Source organism: Monomorium pharaonis, chromosome 6 (assembly GCF_013373865.1).
Source record: "Monomorium pharaonis isolate MP-MQ-018 chromosome 6, ASM1337386v2, whole genome shotgun sequence".
In the NCBI taxonomy this organism is placed as follows: Eukaryota; Metazoa; Arthropoda; class Insecta; order Hymenoptera; family Formicidae; genus Monomorium; species Monomorium pharaonis.
In genome coordinates, this window is record NC_050472.1 from 662528 (window position 1) to 684369 (window position 21842).

The 21842-nt window shown below is 31.3% G+C and overlaps 3 protein-coding genes, 1 long non-coding RNA gene and 1 pseudogene across 4 annotated transcripts; 2 read left to right on the forward strand and 3 right to left on the reverse strand.

Moving 5' to 3' along the window:
• Positions 1-276: 276 nt before the first annotated feature.
• Positions 277-6124, reverse strand: LOC118645928 (lipopolysaccharide-induced tumor necrosis factor-alpha factor homolog). The gene is given in 5 exon segments (XM_036287888.1): positions 277-408; positions 705-790; positions 792-976; positions 1191-1355; positions 5771-6124. Coding segments are annotated over 4 exon segments (534 nt in total). The 5' UTR covers positions 1351-1355; positions 5771-6124; the 3' UTR covers positions 277-305.
• Positions 6125-6336: 212 nt separating this feature from the next.
• LOC118644141 (28S ribosomal protein S28, mitochondrial-like) lies at positions 6337-8664 on the reverse strand. Its single transcript, XM_036287887.1, has 3 exons — positions 8312-8664; positions 8107-8228; positions 6337-7985 (listed from the first exon to the last, which is right to left on the reverse strand). Exons 1-3 carry the CDS (start codon positions 8627-8629, stop codon positions 7787-7789), a joined length of 639 nt encoding a protein of 212 aa, XP_036143780.1. The 5' UTR covers positions 8630-8664; the 3' UTR covers positions 6337-7786.
• A 61-nt stretch (positions 8665-8725) lies between these two features.
• Positions 8726-9673, forward strand: LOC105837669 (39S ribosomal protein L14, mitochondrial). Its single transcript, XM_012682630.3, has 3 exons — positions 8726-8880; positions 9037-9258; positions 9341-9673. Exons 2-3 carry the CDS (start codon positions 9069-9071, stop codon positions 9592-9594), a joined length of 444 nt encoding a protein of 147 aa, XP_012538084.1. The 5' UTR covers positions 8726-8880; positions 9037-9068; the 3' UTR covers positions 9595-9673.
• An 852-nt stretch (positions 9674-10525) lies between these two features.
• On the reverse strand, positions 10526-11957 carry LOC114254461. The gene is made up of 2 exons (XR_003625843.2): positions 11865-11957; positions 10526-11575 (listed from the first exon to the last, which is right to left on the reverse strand). It is a non-coding gene; the product is annotated as an uncharacterized LOC114254461 (long non-coding RNA).
• A 245-nt stretch (positions 11958-12202) lies between these two features.
• On the forward strand, positions 12203-21261 carry LOC118645927 (annotated as a pseudogene).
• Positions 21262-21842: the final 581 nt, after the last annotated feature.

Here is a 21842-nt window from a genome sequence, read left to right on the forward strand (position 1 = left end):
TAATCAATGTCACTTTTATCTGTCACAATCTAGAGTTCATATACTCATCTATATCTTCTAAATTTCACACATGTTAGATTAAACAGAACTTGACTTCGATAAATTTTTATTCGCGTATTATAATGCATGATCTTTTTAAGTTGAAGAATCACGTTAAGAATATGTAACTTACACTCTTAACGATTCTTCTTTCCTGTCCTGTGTGATAAGCGAAGGGATATCGATCAGCTCTTTATAAATTGTAAAGCATCTCGATACACGGGAGGCTGGAATCTAAAATGTAATTCGCACTTGTAATTTTAAAATCAACCTTTCCACGTGCCAATATAATTTTTGCAGTTTGGACAGAAGTGATGAACGCTCATGAAAGCATTCATACAGTATGGCAGGCATGAACAGAGGCAGCATCTGAAATAAGAGAATATCAAATTTATCTAAAATTAAAGCTATTTATAAGAACATTGACAATTAACAAAATCATTTTGCATCGCATTTACATAATATTTTGTCACAAATACAATTTTTTACGCAACAATATGCAATATTTTGTAAAAAATGATTGCAAATTGATAATTATCAATTAAAAATCGCTTTACATTTCAATAGTTAAGTAATAAAAAAAACTTCATTAAAAGATATAATTAATATGTGAAATTTAAAATAAATGCAAATTACAAATATGTAATGCAAGTTTCTTGACTCACCCAAGTAAGCAAAGTACAATGCAGCAAATGTGAGCGCTCGGTTGATGATCCGATATTGTGGTAGTTTTGATATCGGCGTGACATGTCCGGACAGGTCATTTTTACTGCGTTTGGCCCGAGAGTATACACTACGTGTTGTTGAATGACCCGTACTTCCGTCTGCGGTACGGAATTCAACTCCGCGTTGAAACTCCGCGGTTGTGATGTTGATTGGCTCGAGCCCGGGTAAACTGACGGTGTAGGCATTGTTGTTTGATTTGGCGGCTGACTGTCTAAAATTGAATAAGATTTATATAAGATTTATTCTCCTATATACATAGTTTTTTTATCATCAAAAATCAACAAATAAAAAATCAATCATAATTTTTGTTATAATCTATTATAAAAGAAATAAATAAAAATATATATACACAACATTTACAAATTTGCAAATAATATTTTTCAATTTTCAATCAAATTCCTTTTATATATCAAGATATCACGTACATGGCATAGGCATTTGTATTGGCGTGTTTCCCAAGGGGTATGGTGTGGGAAGAACTGGTGGTGCTCCTCCTGTGTTAGCTATGGCTTCCTCGTAAGACGGCGGAGCCGTTGGTAGAGGAGCCGAAGGTTGAGCCGCATGAAGACCTATGTTCTTCTCCATTTTTCCTAAAAACAAAAAGAGAAAGTTACAATCAATAACAATATTTATATTCAAAGATAATAATATATATTGAAATATAAAAACTAAATAAATTATTTGTCTTTGTAACATAAAAAATATTCTCAAATTTTTCAGAGATATATTTCCTCTCACATTCTATATTTTTTCTTTGTTATAGTAAATAATTTATATAAATATAAATAACAATCTTTCAACTTATATGTTTTAGTTTTATAATTTCATGATTCATTTTTCACATAATTATAATAAATGAGGAATAATCGAACTATCTACTTCTTTGCATACAAATTATATTAATATACTTTGTTTTTGTTAACATTTTTGTTTGCAATAAAATGCCACGCAAGCAAAACTAAACAAATTTATGACTTTATCCATAAAAATCGACGCAGAATTGTCGTAATCGTAATTTTTTTGCACAAAATACATCTCCCCCCTGCGCTTATAAAATTAATATTAATACGTTCAAGCAAGTTTCTTAGAAGATTTATAAATGAGGAAATAATACAATTTCGCGGTACATTATCATCAATCTTACAAATGTATTTATGCAACACAATATCACAAGGTTAAACTATCGCGTAAAATAAAGCGTACGTATGTAATAATTATTGTAATACTATTATGATAGTGATAAAGAGATGTATTATCAAAGACTAATAAATTTCTTCGTATAAAACTAATGTAATGTTATAAATATTCTTAAATGTTAAAAAATAACATTTTTATTATTTATCTTTACAGCAAAAAATCTAAGCTTCAACAAACTTTCAAAACCAAGAGAAAAGATACTTTATGCTCAATTTCCAGGATTTAGACATATTACATCAATAAACTATCTGTGTATGTAGTGCATATAAAAAGATCTAGGAAACACGGAAAAGTGTAGGATCTTAAGATGAAAGGCCACGTAAGTATGTACACGGCATGTAAGAAGACTCGCAATAACATTTAAACGTAAATAACGAATGAGCACACATTTATGTACTGGCGCGCGAATAGAAAGTTGGGCGGATGTTAAGTAACAGAGACACGATATATATTTGCCAGCGGAGCTGTACGTAGAAAGCTCAGAATCCCGAGTGCATGCTAGTGCCTCGTAATATTATATTGTACTTTGAACAATTTACGATATTTTATTTTAAAATTAATATGTTATACAAAAGCGTGAATGCATTTATGGTTTTGCGTTTAAACGAATGTGATCTACATTAATATGAGAATTGACTACGTTACATAAAGAGTTTTCCCGTTGTTTTATCCATAACATTTTTCAATCTTAAAACAAATTGACTATTGACGAAAATAGATCTTCTAGTAATTGGAAATGTGATAATTCTATAATATATAACATCTTATTTAATTAAATAATGTTAACGCAAAATTTCAAATAGTTTTCTTATATTTATGTATAATTATTTTAGAAAATAATCATGAGAGAAATCTCACAAAAGAATGATTCTTTTTCTCGTATATCATACTTTTGCCAAGTGAAATGAATTGTTTCAATCTCCGTTTCCGTGTTATTCAGTGCTTCCGCTAGGAAATGGAAAACTATACAGACCATTAACGAATAAAGAGTTGGATTTTAAGAGAAGCTTCCATGAAATTGTAACATGTTTTTAATTGATAGCGAATGCAAGCGTATACGAGACGAAACATAAGTTTATTACACATTAGTATGTTACAGATAGATTTCCTTGAAATGTTTCCGCGTTGTCGTGATTTCTCCGGAGCTTCTATTACATACTCGTTTCTGATCGGATAAGAAGAGAACAATAAACTATGAGTAATGCGGATATAATAAAAGTTATCTCGAATTATCACTACTTATTTTCAAATAAGAAATCATAACGCAAAATTATATGATTATACGACTTATCTATTTATATTTATTTATTTAAATATTTTTCTTTAAAAAATGCTGTAAAGTATTAATGTTATTTCTATATTCTTTTACTACTAAATTTTTCTTTAAATAATTTATTTTAAAAATTATATATTATATTTAATCAGTATTATATATATATATATATAATACTGATTAAATATAATATATAATTTTTAAAATAAATTATTTAAAGAAAAATTTATAATAACTATATATATATATATATATATATATATATATATATATATATATATATATAGTTATTATAAAACATTAATTAAATTTGATAAAAGTGATAAAAGAGATAAGAGAGAGGTGTTATGCATAGGGTACGGTGATAGAAAATTTAAGAAACAATTTATAGATAAAATAAGACAAAAATCAAGAATAACAAAATTGCGATTAAAGCTTTGTTTTTAATTATAAATATTTCAATATTCAGTACAAAAAGTCCTAAAGTGCACGTAAATATTTAAATATTATAATTTAAAAACAAAACCTGCATTGAAAATGTATTACTCTTGAATTTGTAATTCTGAATGTTTAAATATTCATGCAAAAAAGTGGCAGAAACATAAATATTTAAACGTTTATAATTAAAAAACAAAATCTTAATCACAATTTTATTAGTTTTGATTTCCGTTCTATTTTGTTATCTGAAGTCAATTTTTTAATTTTCCCCTACTTATTGTCGAACGCTTAATTATAAATAAATATAAATAATTAAAGCTTTTATAAAATTTTTTTTATTTCTCTTACCTGTTATCACTTTTATCAAGCTTTTCTTAATTTTTTATAACACTGCAATATATATAAAATTTTTATAACACTGCAATATGTCTAAAATATTTCAAGTACATTATGATTTCAAATATCATAAGAAAATCCTACAAAAATTAAAAAATAATTGACAGTAAACTATACACATATATTACAAATAATTTTGTGTTTTATGAAGGAAAAATTAAATTTAAATGATAAATGAGCTCATTTTTTGTGCTAACGATTATCTGAATCATTAATGGTTATTTGTAAGTCATCCAGAAATTTGACGTCAAAAGAGTTGAGTCTTTCAAACTCTTTTTTTCATAAAAATTAACGAAACAAGCACACAAATTTACGTCATACTCGTATAAAATAAATTTTGATTAGGGATAAAAAACAACTTGCTGACAGATAAAATCTCAATTACGAACGTACACGCACCGGCAGAAATGGTGTCCCGCGACGTTCAGCGCGCGGCGATCACCCACACACGCGAAGCGCCGTACGTGTTACTGGGCGCGCGGAGGAGCCGAGGAGATGGGAGAGGAGCGAAAAAAGTGGGGATCGCGCCGGTGTTGCATCCTTCACCAACGTCGCACGTTGAAGAAGGATAGAGCTAAGATGAGTGAGAAGACGTGATACCGACTCGATGGTGTCCCAATATCCGTTTCACTCGCACTCGATACTAATATCGTCTCTCGCTCGCCAATACCATATTAATTATGTTAAATGTTAGATGAACAAAAAATTAACTTACAATCTATCTTACAAACTACAATTAACTTACAAACTATCAACATTAAATAAATCTAAATGTTAAAATAAAATTTTTATTATCTTTTAAAATTATTATTTACACAATTTTGCACACACTTACTTACAATACAAGAAATTAATCTTATACTCTAAATTTGTAAATGGATAAGAAACTCTTATAGTGAGTCTGAAAATTATCCGTAACGATGGTTATAATTTCACACAAAAATTTGTTACGGGATGAAAAAGAAGCATTATTACGCAATCATAAGTGAATCAATAATTAATTGGGATAAACGTTAATTTTTTTCTTTCTATGTATAACATAATTAATATTTCAATAAAAATTTGTGTTTTTTAAAATTAAATTTTATCACTTTACATAATATAAAGTAATGAATGACATGCTAATAGAATAAATGTCGACGCTTCGTGCACTCGGATAGCCGTCTCTCAAAGAAAAAGGAAAGCACGACGCATCGGTATTGGCGAGCGAGAGACGATATTAGTATCGAGTGCGAGTGAAACGGATATTGGGACACCATCGAGTCGGTATCACGTCTTCTCACTCATCTTAGCTCTATCCTTCTTCAACGTGCGACGTTAGTGAAGGATGCAACACCGGCGCGATCCCCACTTTTTTCGCTCCTCTCCCATCTCCCCGGCTCCTCCGTGCGCCCAGTAACACGTACGGCGCTTCGCGTGTGTGGGTGATCGCCGCGCGCTGAACGTCGCGGGACACCATTTCTGCCGGTGCGTGTACACGTATAGATATATGACACTCGAAAATAATTCACGTGAATATTCGATGCATGCAGTTCCTTCGAAAAATTGACGCAGAATACGATTCGCGCGTGTTAAACATCGCGGACAAAGCGATATGTAATGAGTTACAAGCAAAAGGGAACAAGAGTCCATCGTGATGAAACGCCTGGTCGCGCTCATTAAAAAAAAGGAGACAAGATGCCAGACAGTGACGTTACTCACCGTGTGTGTCCTACGGGCAAATTAAGCAACCGTCCACGTAATCGTCGACGAATTAGGTTATCGTCCCTCGACTCGGTTGGGCGTGAGACACGATAGCCAGGCGACAAACCGAACGCCAAGTGCGCGCGTTACGACAAAACTGTCGGCAGATACGTTGTCACCCGTGCGTTATTTCTTGCGTAGCATGAGAGCGAAAGGAAAACGCGCGGCCAAACACGCGAAGAAAAACCGTTGTGTATCACGATCGGATCATCAGAACGACGACTTGCGCGAGACCTGACCTCTCGCGAACACGAACGAGTTTTAGATTCCAGAACTTTTCACTCTTTGATAACGTAGGACACGCACTTACCAATCGCAACATATAAAGTCTGTTTTTTTTTGTTTTTTTTTTTTGCTGCACGCTGCACTGATGCAACAAATTAATTAAAGTGAGATAAATATATTTTTTCTCTCATTCTAACTTACTGCACCAGTGCAGTAATGCAGCAAAAAAGAACTATAATATATATAAAAATTGGAAGATATTTCGCCAGTGAATAAATAAATTAAGTAAATTCTCTTTACGTCGACCCGACTGGCCAGTTTATTAAACAATTAATAATTACACGACGTTTCGACCCTTGGTTCGGGACCTTATATATATAATACTTTTTGTAATTTGGAAACATATATCGTCATTGCACCCATATATGATGTGTAATATTCATTATATATGTATATATATGCCATACACACATCTGTATTTCAAATTTTTTTCATTTTGTAAGTTTTGCGATTCTATAAAGCCATAATTAAAAGATCAGTTTTTTAAAAAAATATCGATAAAACAGACAGCACACAAATATCTTTCCTTTCTCACTAGTGCTTGTTTTCGATTTAATTTATATATAAACATAAGACAGAGACTAGTCTCCAGGTCCTAGTCAGGACCTGATAGTCTGATGCTGATGAGGAAAACATTTTCATCTTTACCATCTTATCTCATCTCGATCTTATTCCATTGCTCCGGCTCCTCCCATTCATTATGTGATATTAAATTATCTATAGTGATTGTTCATATGGTTTAGCCCTGCACTTGGATTTACCAAATGCACATTCACAACGCATTTGTATATATACGAAATTTGTACATAAAAATTAATAAAAACTAATCAATTGTAAAAAAAAAATAATTTGTATAGGCTGCATTCCGATATTCACTGCCAGTACTGAAATTCTACAGTGTATGTGACGTAAACTATAAATTTTCAGTACTGGCAGAATATCGGAACGCAGGCATATAATACAAACAATTGTACATAATACGATCAGAAACAAAAAACAATCAACACTAAAAAAATAAAAAAAAAAATAAAAGGAAACTGTTCCCAACTTGTAAAAACTTTCCCAACTAAGGTTTCTCTAAATGTCACAGTCACATTTCATATATATAGGTATGCATCAATAATAGAATTGGCAATAGTGATTTATATATCCCATGCAGCCCAAAATATTCATCAAACATCCTTATTAAGACATTCTCATATCCGATTATGTCCTATATGTGCATGTTCGTATGATGGGCTGTATCTTACAATAAAATCTAAAAACAGTTTCCTAATGCAACAATCTTGCAATATTAGTTAATTGAGCTGGAGACGAGGTGGTTCAGATTTAGATGTTTGAGGTATATTGCACCCACTCAATCACTAACATTGACTATCTTTTTGCAAAAACTATGGCCACATTTTTTTTTAACATTAGTTGTAATAAATGGAAAATTATAATAAATTTAAGAAATATGTATTTAAAAATTATGTGCTCAGAAATATAGATATTAAATAAAATCATAGTAATCAAGTCTTTACTATACAATCAACTTAGTAGAACCGATGTTAAATGTAATAATGCTTCTTTGTATCATGAAATAAAATTTATACAATCTATAATTAGAAAAAAATTTTACTACACAATTCTAATCAATATAAGGTCAGAAAATGTTAAATTACAACTATTCATATAAAAAAATTAATGTTATTGAGGGTCCTGTATTATCACTCTTCTGGTCATTTGTCTCGGTTTTTGTTCTGCCATTTGTAATGGTGACGATATTAAGCCAATTAAAGTGCAATCAGCTTCCAGAAGAGTTATATCTGTGACAGCGCCTAAGAACTTGGAGGACAGTTCCAAATCCTTTACCCTTAATCGAACCTTAGATCCTCTCACATAATATCTAAGTAAAGAATATAAAAGAATATTATTGTAAACAATATCATTTCATTAGTATACAAAACACAGCATATGTCATTAAACACATAAAATATTTTTTAAAAAGAAAATTTAGGAAAACGTACTGTCCATTCTTGACAGGTCTCTGACAAACGCAATGGAACTTCCATCCAAAATCGATGTACAAGTCATCGCCAACTACATGAAATATCTCACCAGTTACGACTTTTCCTTCCGGGTCGCCTAACTAAAAGTAAAATTATGTATTTAATAAAGAGCAGTTTACATACTCTACGTATGTTATGCGCACTGCGAAAAAGAGACACTTACATCGACAAACTTGGAGTTCCGAATTAAGAAAGCGAACGTCCGTGGCGTTTCTGGTTTTTTATCGTCAATGTGCGAGAACTTTTCGTAACTTTGCGCAAAGCCGCTCAATTTTGCCTCAGATTCCGATGTTTCTGTGTTTTCTTTCGTTTGCGTTACGGTCTTCTCAATACCGGGCTCCACGAACGAACGTGACTCATTGGTCTGCCCTTCTGAATCCTTGTTCGTACTGAAACGTTTCGTGGACAAGAAATTCACTCTCAGAACACCTAGAGATCGCAAATGCGTTAACGCTTTCTCGAGACGGTGTATCTTGTTCATGATAACAACAAAACTCCCGTAACTCCCGTTTCTTGTCACACTCGTTTACCGTTGGTAGCTTTCAGGTTATGTTATAGGTAAGATAAAAGATTGAGGTTACAGTAGAATTCGACGCGAGTCCGGCGAGTCGAGCCAAGTCGAGCAGTCGAGTCAAGTCGAATTCTATAAATCCTGGAAGAGACGTCGTGATTAAAGGTTACGAATTGACTTCAAAATTAACATTGTAGCAAAGAAAGAGTTTTTACTCTCCGGTAAGTTTATTAGAAATAACCTGGAGAAAAAGTAATTCGTTCAAATTATTATTTGTAATGTTGTTAATCTCCTTTCCGCTAAAAAGAAGGTTATGTTGTGTTGTAATATATTAAACAGTTTATGTTCTTTTATTTATTTTTATTTAATTATTTCAGATTGTACCTTATTAAGGGCGATTAAATCGATAATGCTGTTACCTTCTACGGTATTAAATGTTATAAGTAGGAACATTTCTACATCAACTCCTGTAAATCACATAATTAAATTAAGTCGATTGAGAGTAGTGGACAACAGCGAAATAGGAAAGTTAGCTATGATGGAAGGTAAACCACCACGATGCATACACGTTTACAACAAAGTTGGGGTGGGATACATTGGTGAGTACAAAAAAAAGATTATGTGAAAATTCTTATTCTACAGGACTATATTAACTGGAACAATGTTGTATGATTTATTTAGGAGATAGAATTTTAGTCGCTATAAAAGGTGAAAAGAAAAAAGGTATTCTAGTTGGATTGAAGCAAAAACAGGCTCCTAAAGTTCCCAGATTTGACAGCAACAATCTGGTGCTCATAGATGATAATGGGACGCCTCTAGGTACAAGAATACATGTGCCCATTCCACATATACTCCGAACGAAAATGAAAGGGAAGACTCATACTAAAGGAGCAGATTATACTAAACTAATAGCGATTGCATCCAGATTCGTGTAATATATCTTCCTTACTATTGTAATTTAGAAATGTATCAAATATCAATAAAATATTAATATTGTAATTCTTATGTAAAAAATGTTTTCTACAGAATTTTTATTATGAAAGCATAACATTCTTTGCATTTATATAATTTTGCACTATTATATAATTTTATTAGATTATACTGTAATACAAACCAATTTTATCTGATTGTATAATTCATCATTCATTATTATAATATAGAAATGTGTCAAATATTTCAGGAAAATGTAATTATCTACTGTGTAAAATATCTTCTCCAAAATTTTTATTTTATAAAAACATTTTTCTTGCACATTTCTATATTACACAATTTTATTAAATATACATTGAATATATTTTTTAATATATAAAAATATTTCATTCAAACCAATTCTGATTGGTTGTTGAGCATAAGTACCACGCATTTTAGTTTGGTTGTCGGCCACTTGATGGCTATGATACTTCAGTGATTATTTAATTTTAAAAAGTTACATTACATTTATACCAGGATTTATAATATTCTCATCAAAAATTGTGCAAATAATTGCATAGCTCTAATTTTACAATGCTCTTATAAGAGTTTATTATATTAAGTTTAACTTCACTGATGGAAAATTAAATTAAATCAATAATACAAATGCTTTTTCCTTTCTCGGAAGTGCTCGTTTTCAGTATAATTCCTATATAAACGTGAAGCACAGGCTGGTATTTCGGATTCTTGTAGGATTCACACTACGTCCACTATCCGACATATGACATCACAATTTAAAAAAAGACTGAAGCTAGGAAAACAAAACAGAAGGTAAACGTTGCAGGTCTGTCATATGTATAGGTGAAATATATTGATATCTGTATACTTGTATAGATATAATATATCTTCACATCACTAATCGTACATAAGTTGAACAGCTTCGAAGCTTTATGATGATCCACCTTTAATAAGATACCGTCGGACGTAGTTGAATTCTCCAAGGATCTGGTAGTCTGATACTGGTGAGGGAAACGTTTGCATCTTTATCGCCTCATCTTATTACATTCCATAGTTTATCTCTAGCTCTCTGACTGGGAATCGACAATTATGACATTTCTTGCGTCGTTCCCTATATTTACAATAGTATGCTGTGATAGTGTGTTAGCTAGATGTTAGCCCTATACTTGGGTCAATCAAATGCACGTGTATTATATTCGTGCACCAACAAAATAATAAATACCAAGTAATAAAAATCAATAAAAAGAAAAAAAAAGAAAAAAAAATGAAGAGAGGTTTTAGGTTTCAATAAGCTATATCATGACTTCTTCTTGAATGTGGCACCCTTGAGAACAGCTGGGACGATATGGCAACTATATCATGACATATATATCATTCCATGACAATCATTAATTTACAATTATACTTAGAGCTGGAGAGATGAGGTGGTTTAGGTTTAGATGTTTGAAGTGTTATACACTCACTCTATCAGTAATATTGACTATCTTTTTGTAAAAGCAATTGGTGTTTTTTTTTTATTAGTTATAATAATATATGAAGAACTTTGTAATAAATTTTCAAAAATTATCTGTTTAAAAATGGATATGAAATTACAAATAAATAACCAAGTACATATATTAATTGGTACTACATTGCATATAAATCACTTCTATGACTATGCTAAATAAAATAAAACTTGTTTGTATCATAAAATAAGATTTATATATTGTAGTTCGAAAGAAACTTTATTACAGAATTAGTTTCAAATTATCGTCAATATTATATTAGAAAAATGTCATAAGATTATGGCTTTAGTTTCTGAGACGTAAGAATTCTGAATAACCTATCTCGTATAGCGCGCGCAACACTTGACGTTTGTGCAGTGCCGTAGTCTCTCTTTTATCATCGCATTTCCGGGGCTCCTTTGTAGTGATACAAATTTGCTCAGGATTGATGATCTTTAACAGTCCATTCCGAACAATTGTATTGGCTGTCATTGCGCTAATTGAACTAAAAAGATTCTAATTCACAAATTTGATTCTTATTAGACGTCTCTGGGCAGCGATCATGTAACTTTTTCCTTAGGGCGGAAACGTGAAAAGTGACAAATTTCATGTAATTATCTCTTTCTATTGTGTTGAAAATAGAAAGAGACAGTAACTTAATTGAAACTTTTCACTTTTCACATTTCCGCTCTAGGAGAAAAATTACATGATCGATATCCTGATACGGGTGGAATATAATACACATGCGCATATGATTCATGCATACGCAGGATTGAAGGTGCGACGTTACATACGTTCTCGGTTTTCCCTCTATGTGCCACGTTATCGCATTTTTGACAGTTTTAATATAATGTCGAGTGTTGTCGCGTTCGTGGTATTCGTGGAATGGGTGGAACGTTATTGATGTTACGCATGGTAATTAAGTAATATATAGTGCGCAGCAAAAATTCATTATTGGTTTTGTGATTGTGATAAGATGGAGCTTTATAAAACAGATAACAACTTCGCGACTGAATGTGTTTACGACAAATATCATTAAGTGTGATACTTCTTATGAGCACAGTTATTGAATTATTATCGCACATGCAACAAGTTCGTTTACACTCTCTTTTCTTTACATGCCGAACGACAGAGACGTGAAAATCAAATAAACAAGGGTTTTGCCCACATTTCGATGTCAATTGCAAATCCATCCTTGCATCTGATAGCGTGCCGTTGGTACACACAAGTAAGTTGAATATTGATTTCAATATTGTGACTCGGTCGTGTTTGTCGTGTCGTAGTTGTCATGTCCAAAGAAACTCAGCAAAATTTTATGTAAATTTGGAATTATTCTTTAAACTTGTAGACAAACGCGTTCCTAAAAGTTTAAAGTACAGGCTTCATTCTTGTCAAACTTCTTCAAATATTCTAGAATTTTTTAAATACAGTTTCTCCATATAGTTTTCAGTAATTTTATTTGATCTTATCTAGTTAAAAGCTGCTGAGCAATCTATTTTTATTGTATGTGATTATTAAAGTTAAATTAAAAATAAATTGAAATTAAATTATTGATATTATTAAAGTCATAAATATAATATCATGACTTCTTGAATATTATATAACCTTTACCTTGACTCACTGTCACACGTCTTGATAAGTTATGTTTGTTTAGGTTTGCTATGACAACAGTAATAGAGGTCAAACTTAATAAGTAAAAGGAAGAAACAATAAATGGCAACTTTTTGTATAGCATTGCAAATTATTCTAAATTATATTAAACATTTCCACATTTTGATGACGAAGGCTGTATAGCCCATTTATGTGATATATGTAGCCAATATATATGCCGATTCTAATAACTTATTCAAAAGGCTTTATGTACTTTTCATGGCAAAGTAACAATCATATAGATATTTATAAATATAAACCTACTGATAAATTATCGACAGTTTTCCATCAAACTAAAGTAAAAATAAAATAAAATAAAAATGGCTTGTGGGAAAATTTTTGGTTTGTTGATATACAAGAATATGATAGTGCGTAAAAGACACTGGCGTATGACGATATTCTTACAAGCTTTAGTACCCATTGCATTATTTGCATTGTTACAAGCTGTGAGAGATTTCAGCGTTCAGTCACCAGTTGAGGTGAAAGAGAACACATACTATCCTGTACATACACAAGATGACTTGATGAAAAAAATTAATAATGCTCTAAACAAAGTGTATTATACGCCAAAAAATGAAGATACGTATAAAATGATGGAGTCTGTTAGATATTGTCTCAAGCTTTTGCCTGACAGTAAGTATAAAGTGACAAGTGAGAAATGATTTTTTTAACTTAAATGATATTAATATAATTATACTTTCTCTATTTTTATATAGATATGATAGGTTTTGCTAATGAGACTGAAATGGTAGATGCTTATACAATTTATCAGGCAAAAAATCCAATAGTTTCTACAGTTGCAGTTGTTTTTGAACAGTACAACAAACCTGCCATAAAATATAAAATAAGACATTCATGGAAGATACCAAATAATTTGTACCAAACTGTGGCAGATGGCGAACGTATGAGTTCGTCACCTTCGATATATTTCGAAATAATTCCATTTACTCAAGTTCAGATATGTTTGGATGAAACACTCATAAAACAAGCAGTACCAGATTCTGATATAAAGGTATTATAAATTTCTTAAAAAGAGCATATTTTTATATTTTAATAATGAATAATTTATTATTAAAATGCTTTAAAAAATATGAATATTTGTTATTTATATTGGAAGAGATAACTGGATAACAGATTATTGTGTGATATGATAGGATTATTTTTTATCATTTCCTGTATTTTCAGATGTCAATACAAAGAATGCCTTATCCACCGTATGTTAAAATTGATGATGCTGATGTATTTTTACGGGAAGGAATTTGTACATTTGCAGTTATAGCTTTTGTGATTCCACTTTGCATAGAAGCCAGCTATGCATCGAAGGAGAAATTTATTGGCGTAACTGTTAGTACACAGTATTATTTATTTTTTTTATGTTTCTAAGCAAAAATACTTTTTTGAAAAATATTTTTCTGTTTTGATGGTTTCAGGTTTTAATGACAATGAATGGTGTCAAACTGGCCTATAATTTATTTAGTTGGTTAATTACAGGGTTGCTAGTTAGCACCGTTTATATAATACCAGCAATTATATTATTTAAAAATACTTTTTCACAAAATGTTGAAGCCTATTTGCAATATAGCAATGGATTTATATTTTGGCTCTTATTCACTACACATGTCGCTCATCTTATAACATTTGGCATGCACATTGCAGCATATTTCTCAAAACGTAGATATTTTTCTTTTTAAAATAAATAATAATTTTAAGTACATAAATTATATTAATATCTTTTTTAGCACGGTTTGTGATAACTGCCTTAGCTATAATTTATGTGGCAGCGATTTCACTTCATGAAAATATGGTGAAGGAAGAAGTTTTTAGTGTTATACCATATTTTGGTATTCTATTTCCAAATATTATGCTTTTTAGGCTCTTTGAAGAAACAAATGCACATGAAAGTAAATGTAAGTAGTAATTTTCAACCTGTATTAATTAATTATATTAATAGAGCTTTTTAGAGAAATGATTAAGTGTCTTACTTTTTTTTTCTTTTAGTAATTGGTATTCAATGGAGTACTTTATTCGTTCCTGGGAAAACGGAATATGGTATTCTAGGAAGCCCAGGTTTTATATTTTTCTTTTCTATCTTGGGTGCTGTGATACATTTTACACTTGCAGTATATATAAATGCTATACTTCCCGGCAAATATGGAGTTCGAAAAAATCCATTATATTTTTTGAAGGTAAGTTGCAAGATCATAGTATGAAAAAAAAATGTCATATGCATTGCAAGAAAAAATTTTTCGATATTTTAGTGCATTAAGAAGAATAAAATAGCTCTTGATGAAGAAGCTGGTGAATTTGATTATGATAAGGTTAACGAAGACTTTGAGCCAGTGATAAGTGGTACACTTACACCTGGAATACAAATACGTGATCTTAAAAAGTCTTACACAACAAGCTGGATACGAAAGTCTGTAAGTTTGCATGAAATGAACATATTATAAATGGATATATTTTTGTCAAATTTAAATACTGTCACATTATATTTTAGAAAGTTCATGCCTTAAAAGGAATATCCATAGACTTTTATAAAGGACAAATTACTGCTCTGCTTGGACATAATGGAGCAGGCAAAACTACGCTTATGTCTATATTAACAGGTATTTGTGTCAGGAGATAATTTTTAAGATTATTTTGAAAAGTACTTATTTGTATTTATGTTTAATAGGTGTAACAAGCGAAACACAAGGAAAAGTCTTTATAAACGGTAGAAATATAAGAAAAGACTTAGACAGCATTAGAAATAATTTAGGGCTATGTCCTCAGGAAAACATGGTTTTTCCAGATTTGAATGTATTTGAACAAATAGAATTCTTTGGCTTGGTGAGGATAATCACATTAATTTTTATCGTGTAAAAGCATAATCGTATCAATAATATATTAATTGTGTATATATAATTTTTGTCATGACAGTTGAAAGCTAAAAATAAAACTAGAAATGAAATCAAGGAAAATGTTAATACCTTGCTTTCTAAGTTGAAGCTTTCTGAAAAGAAAGATTTCCTGCCTAGCAAACTTTCTGGTGGTCAACAAAGAAGACTATGTCTTGGGATGGCACTTATTGGTGATGCTAATGTAAGTTTTAAAGTACAAAGAGAGAGAGAGAGAGAGAGAGAGAGAGAGAGAGAGAGGGGGGGGGGAGAATATAATATATTAACATTATTTTTTTGTCTTTGAATAAATGTATATTTAGATCATCATTTTGGATGAACCAACATCGGGAATGGATCCTGAAACCAGAAGAGATACGTGGGATATTATATTAGTAAGCAAATTTATAATTTAATTTCTTTCAAAGATATATTTTACAGTATGTTATATATTTCTTATTATTTTTTTTACAGAAACTTAGAGGAGAGAAAACAATATTGATTAGTACACATAATATGGAAGAGGCTGATATACTTGGTGATAGAATCGCAATAGTACATGCGGGTCGTCTTAGAAGTTATGGTACTGCAATGTTTTTAAAAAAACAATATGGTATGATATTACTGACTAAAATTTAAACAAGATTTATACTCGTAAACATTATTGTTTTATCAATTTTAATTTTCTTGTTTAGGTCATGGCCACATTGAAGTTACGTTGTCAACAAAGTCTTGGTGTGTTCCTGAAAAAGTTATAAGTAAATTTGATGAAAGAACGCAACAGCTTAGCATTGATAGTGAAAAGATTGTATTAAATGTACCACATACTGACTCTTTACCACAATCACTGGACAAAGTAGAAAGCGAAAAGAAGAATTTAGGAGTTACTGGAATAAGCGTGTCACTGATTACTTTGGAACAAGTATTTTTGAAGTATGTTCGTTGAAATATGTTTTAAGTGATTATTTTATTACCATTTTCTTATTTTGTTGTTTATTACAGAATCGTAAAGAATGAAGACAGTGGAAAACACCTTAATGAATTATTTACAGCACCATTACAAAAATTACAGGCAATGAGCTATGCATGCAATCGATATTAGCGTTATTTTGCAAGAAATTCACATATACAATAAAAAACCTAACTAACTTATTGATGATTGTATGTATCTCTTGCCAATTAGTTTAATAATATAATATTATATTTTCCATATTATTTTGCAGATCTTTTTTATATTTCGAAAAATTTTCTGTTAACTGTCTCATTAACACTTTCAGCTAATTCTTCCTAATCTATCGGTTCTTCTCTTGGCCTTAAGCTACAATCTACCAAGTGATTCCACAGATATTGTTCCATTAAAGCTTGACATGTATAGATATTCTAAAGCTTTATATTCGTCGAATGACGAATTGATTGGTCAGAAATATAGAGATGTTGTTCAGTATTCGGCAAAGCAGAGCGTGTAGCCTCGGATACAAGTGTTGCGAGCGGTAAGTGTATTATGCTATTTTATCAAGCACAGAATGAATTTCGATAGTTTTTTTATTAATTATTTTTTTTAGCTCTTTTGAATTCCTCTATGCAGAACATTGTTGAATACCGGAACAATTTTATTGTATCCGCTGAATTTAATGACACTGAAGGCAACACGACATGGGCTAACGGTTTTTATTCTGGCTTAGCAATTCATAGTGTGCCGTTAACAGTGAATCTCTTAAGTAATTCATTTATCAAGGCTCTCGCTGGCGATCAATATTCGATCGTTGCGTCTAGACAGCAATTACCAAATACTCTATCTTCAACCATGATACAATTGCCAGAAGCAGAATCGCTTTCTCGCGTTTTTAATGTTCTGTTCGTTTTTTTTTCCCACTGTTGCACTTTTCGTAGCACATCCCTTGGAAGAAACAATGACAAAAGTGAAACAACTCCAACGTATGACCGGTGTCACGTCGTTATTGTACTGGAGTACAATGTTGCTTTTGATTTTCTAATATATACTTTAAGTGTATTGTTAATTACTTTAGCACTTTATATCATGGATATTATTCTGGATATTCGCCTGTATTATGGAATAGAGATATGTAAGTCTATTCTAAAATATGTTGAAAATTAATATTATATTTTATCTTTTTACATATTCATTTGTTGTTTTGCAGCGTGCACGATATTGATTCTGGAGTGTTTGGTATTAACGTTTTACTTTTTATATATCTATTCAGTTTTATGAATAAATCAAAGAATACTATAACAACCATTTTGAGTCTTGCACCTCTTGGCTGTGGTAAGTTTGCTGCAATATTTGTTCTTAAAAATGTTATAAGATCAATGGATTTATTAAATAAGAAATAAATTCTATTAAAAAATGCAAATAAATTATTATGTACAAGAAGTAAAGTAAAAAAATTATTTCAGTTATAATACAATATCTTCTACATGAAGTAATACACAGTTTTGATTGGCTTAATCCGCTACACATTCTACAAAAGAGAATTTTCCGCCTACTTCCCTACGTAAGTTTGTTCCATGGTCAATACTCTTTTTTCAACATAGCAGTGCAAAATGCAAGGTGTCGTCGTCTGCCAAATAGACTTCATGCTGTAGTTTGTTTTGCGGCACGCGATCCTTGTTGTGGTAAGATTTTTACATTAACTGTTAATTTAAATTGCTATTAATAATAGAATTTAGAATTTATTTCACCATTTTTTCAGGCTTGGACTGCGAAGACGGAGTGTGCAAAAATCAATTGTCTTATTTCAAAGACTTTACAGACGACATGAATTTCGAAGAAAGTATAGTAATATTTAGCTATAACACCAATTTTGTATTTTGCTCTATTAATTGTATTAGAAAAAAAGCTCTTTTCGAAATTATTTATGAAGATAGTCGGAACGAAATTAAGAAGGAACAAGAAATAATGGATGATCAAGTAAAGATGGAGAAACTTGCTGTAGCGATGGAAATTAATAAAATTAACAGCCAAGGTAAGAGATAACTTTTTAGTATCTTTCAAGAAACATAAAAGTTAAATGTATAATTTATACATTTATAATTTATATAAAACTATATGATTTTATGTATAGGTGTGAAAGATACGGAAGAAGAATTAAGAAGAGGTTCTGGAGAGACTACTAATATTGAACTATTACACAGTCCAATAAGTGAAGGGAACAGTCTTTTCTTAGTATACGAATTAAGCAAATACTATGGGAAGTTAATGGCTGTGAAAGAAATTAGTTTTCGAGTGAAGCCACGCGAATGTTTCGGATTGCTCGGCGTGAATGGCGCGGGAAAAAGTACAACTTTCAGGATGCTGACTGGCGAAGAAATGTCTAATAGTGGCATAATGTACTTAGGGCAAGCGGAAATCCATTCAGACAGGACAAAGGTAATAACTTCTTCTGATGGCATCACTGTAATGATTGTAAGCGATCTCTCAGCGTATTTCTGTGGTGTGCGCTTTCTACAATTTACACAGATATACAAGACCTACAGTTTAACGTCGATTCTGAACGGCCTAATTAGAGGAATTTTCCTGGGCAAGATACTCTCGGTAGTTTGCCATTACCTTCCGAGAGATAGAATCAAAAATCTGATCTGATTGGGATTTAAATTCGGGTCTCCGTTACAGAAGCAAACGCATAACTCACTGCACCACGATCGCTACAATAACTTATGTAATAATTTAATTTCTTGTGCTATATTGTTTACAACCTTAGAAAATTTTATTTTTTTGTAGTATCTTTCGGAGATGGGATACTGCCCACAAACCGATGCCTTAAATTACCATCCTTAAATACTTTTGACCATTTACGACTATTTGCTCGTCTACGCGGTATACCAAAGTGCAATGTAGAGTTGGAAGTTAATAAATGGATTAATAGATTGAGTAAGTGAAGTGGGGTAACAGAATTTTAAAGAGTACATATAAAAATAGTGCATATATGAATATACATGTTGTTTTTAGATTTAACTGCTTGCATGAAGCAACCAAGCGGTTACTTATAGCGGCGGTAATAAAAGGCGCTTAAACATCGCAATGGCTCTCATCGGGAATCCTACCCTCGTTCTTTTGGACGAGGCCGACACCGGTGTCGATCCGGCAGCTAGAAGATCGCTTTGGAATACTTTACAGGCGTGCCAGGCAGCAGGACAAGCTATTATACTTACATCTCACAGGTTACCTTTTTAAATCCAACGATTTTGGATAACAAATTTGCATTGAGATTTTAATATAATTTATGTTATCAAACGGAATATGAAATTTTGTTTTAACAGCATGGAAGAATGTGAAGCACTTTGTAACAGATTAGTTATTATGGTGAAGGGAGAATTAGTCTGCATTGGTGCGAGTCAAGAATTGAAGCAGCGATTCGGCGCAGGTTTATGATATTCCACATAAAATTAAATCCAGGCCGGACAGACGAGGATGTTAATAATATTTAAAAAAGTTATTGAGTCTAGTCTAACATGTGATATTAGAGATGAAAACCTGGTAATAATTGTTTTGCTTAGACGATTTTAATTGCTTTTATTTTCTATTCTTTTATCTTACTGTTAATTTTTATTCATATTTTTACCGGGGATTTCTTGCCTATCATGTAACAGATTGTAATACAACATGGGAAAAAATGTATGATACAGTAAAGACTCTAAAGCAAAGATATTCCTGTATTGAGGATTACGCTGTTTTATCTGCAACTTTAGAACAACTCTTTATTCAGTTTGCAAGAGGAGCTGAAATGATTGAGTCTGACGAGTCTCATATTACTAGTCAAGTTTAAATTTAATCTTATTGGAACTAAGCATGTTGGAAATAAGCAAAAATATAGAGCATATATTGAGTAGAAATCGAATTAATATTAATTTATGAATTATATGTTGTAAAATTTAATCGATTTAATTTAACATTATAATTGATTTGATGTTATAATCTTATTTAATGAAATTGTTAATATATTGTCGCTTCCGAGTAAAAGGGTGTTAACTCGGAAGCCGGTTGAAAAAGGCGTTAATTCACCTGCTAAAATTTTTGCTTTATTTTAGATTTGCAGCAATACCGAATAATTTTTAGTGCTTGATTTAAAACATAAACATATTGAAACGAAATGAATATGCACGTATAAGTAGAGCACCAAAATTAATTCGGCAATGCTGTCAAAACTTAAATTGAAACGAAAAATTTGAAGGCACGAGTTAACGCTACTTTAACTAGCTTCCCAGTTAACGCCTTTTTCAACCGGCTTCTGAGTTAACGTCCTTTTCAATCGGCTTCCGAATTAACGTTTTTTCAATCGGCTTCTGAATTAACGTCTTTTTCCACCGGTTTCCGAATTAATACTCTTTTCAATCGGCTTCTAAGTTAACGCCCTTTCAAACGGCTTTTGAGTTAACACTTTTATTCGGAAGCGATGATATTGTATTGTTAATATATATGTATTAGTACATCTTTTTGCGTTTAACTTAATATCAATTACATCACATTGGTATAAAATACTTTTAAATTGTAATGCGAAAATGTTTTATTATAATGATACGTACTTTTATATAAAGTTTGTTTTATAGATATAAGAAAAAAGATAAAAATTTAGATTACAGTGTTATTTCTTTTATTATATGTACATATGTAAAATAATTTACACAATACATATTTTCACAGCGTTAATATACCATTTATTTATTCAAAGATATACATCTCAAAATAAATATAATAATCATATATAGATGTAAGCGCATAAAAAATAATGTGCAATACATGCCACAGTTAAATTTTCAATTACTACAGTATCGTGCATTCACTTGATATATTTCTTATGTGGTATATATCTCTTATGACTGATTTAACAATATCTAAAAAGCACTTGAAAGGTTGCTTTTGGTACAAAAGCAATTCCAAGAAAAAAATTAGAGCGTGGATATTTTATAAATAAAAGTTACGTTACCTTATATAAATAAAAAATTGCACGAATGATATATATCATTATATACATAAAAAATGGATAAATGGAAAATTGTATGCATGCCTGCATATGGTATGCACATAATGATCCTCACCAATCCACTGCCTAGTATTGATAGCCGCCGCTTGAACTTATCTGGTACGAATTCGGTCCCTGATACACATTACCTCCATGGCCGCCATGATTACCTCCTAGAATAATGGAATCGATGAGCAGTAGATTATGCGTAAAACATTAACATATATAAACGTATGTCTATGTACACTCTACATGTGCATCATAGATA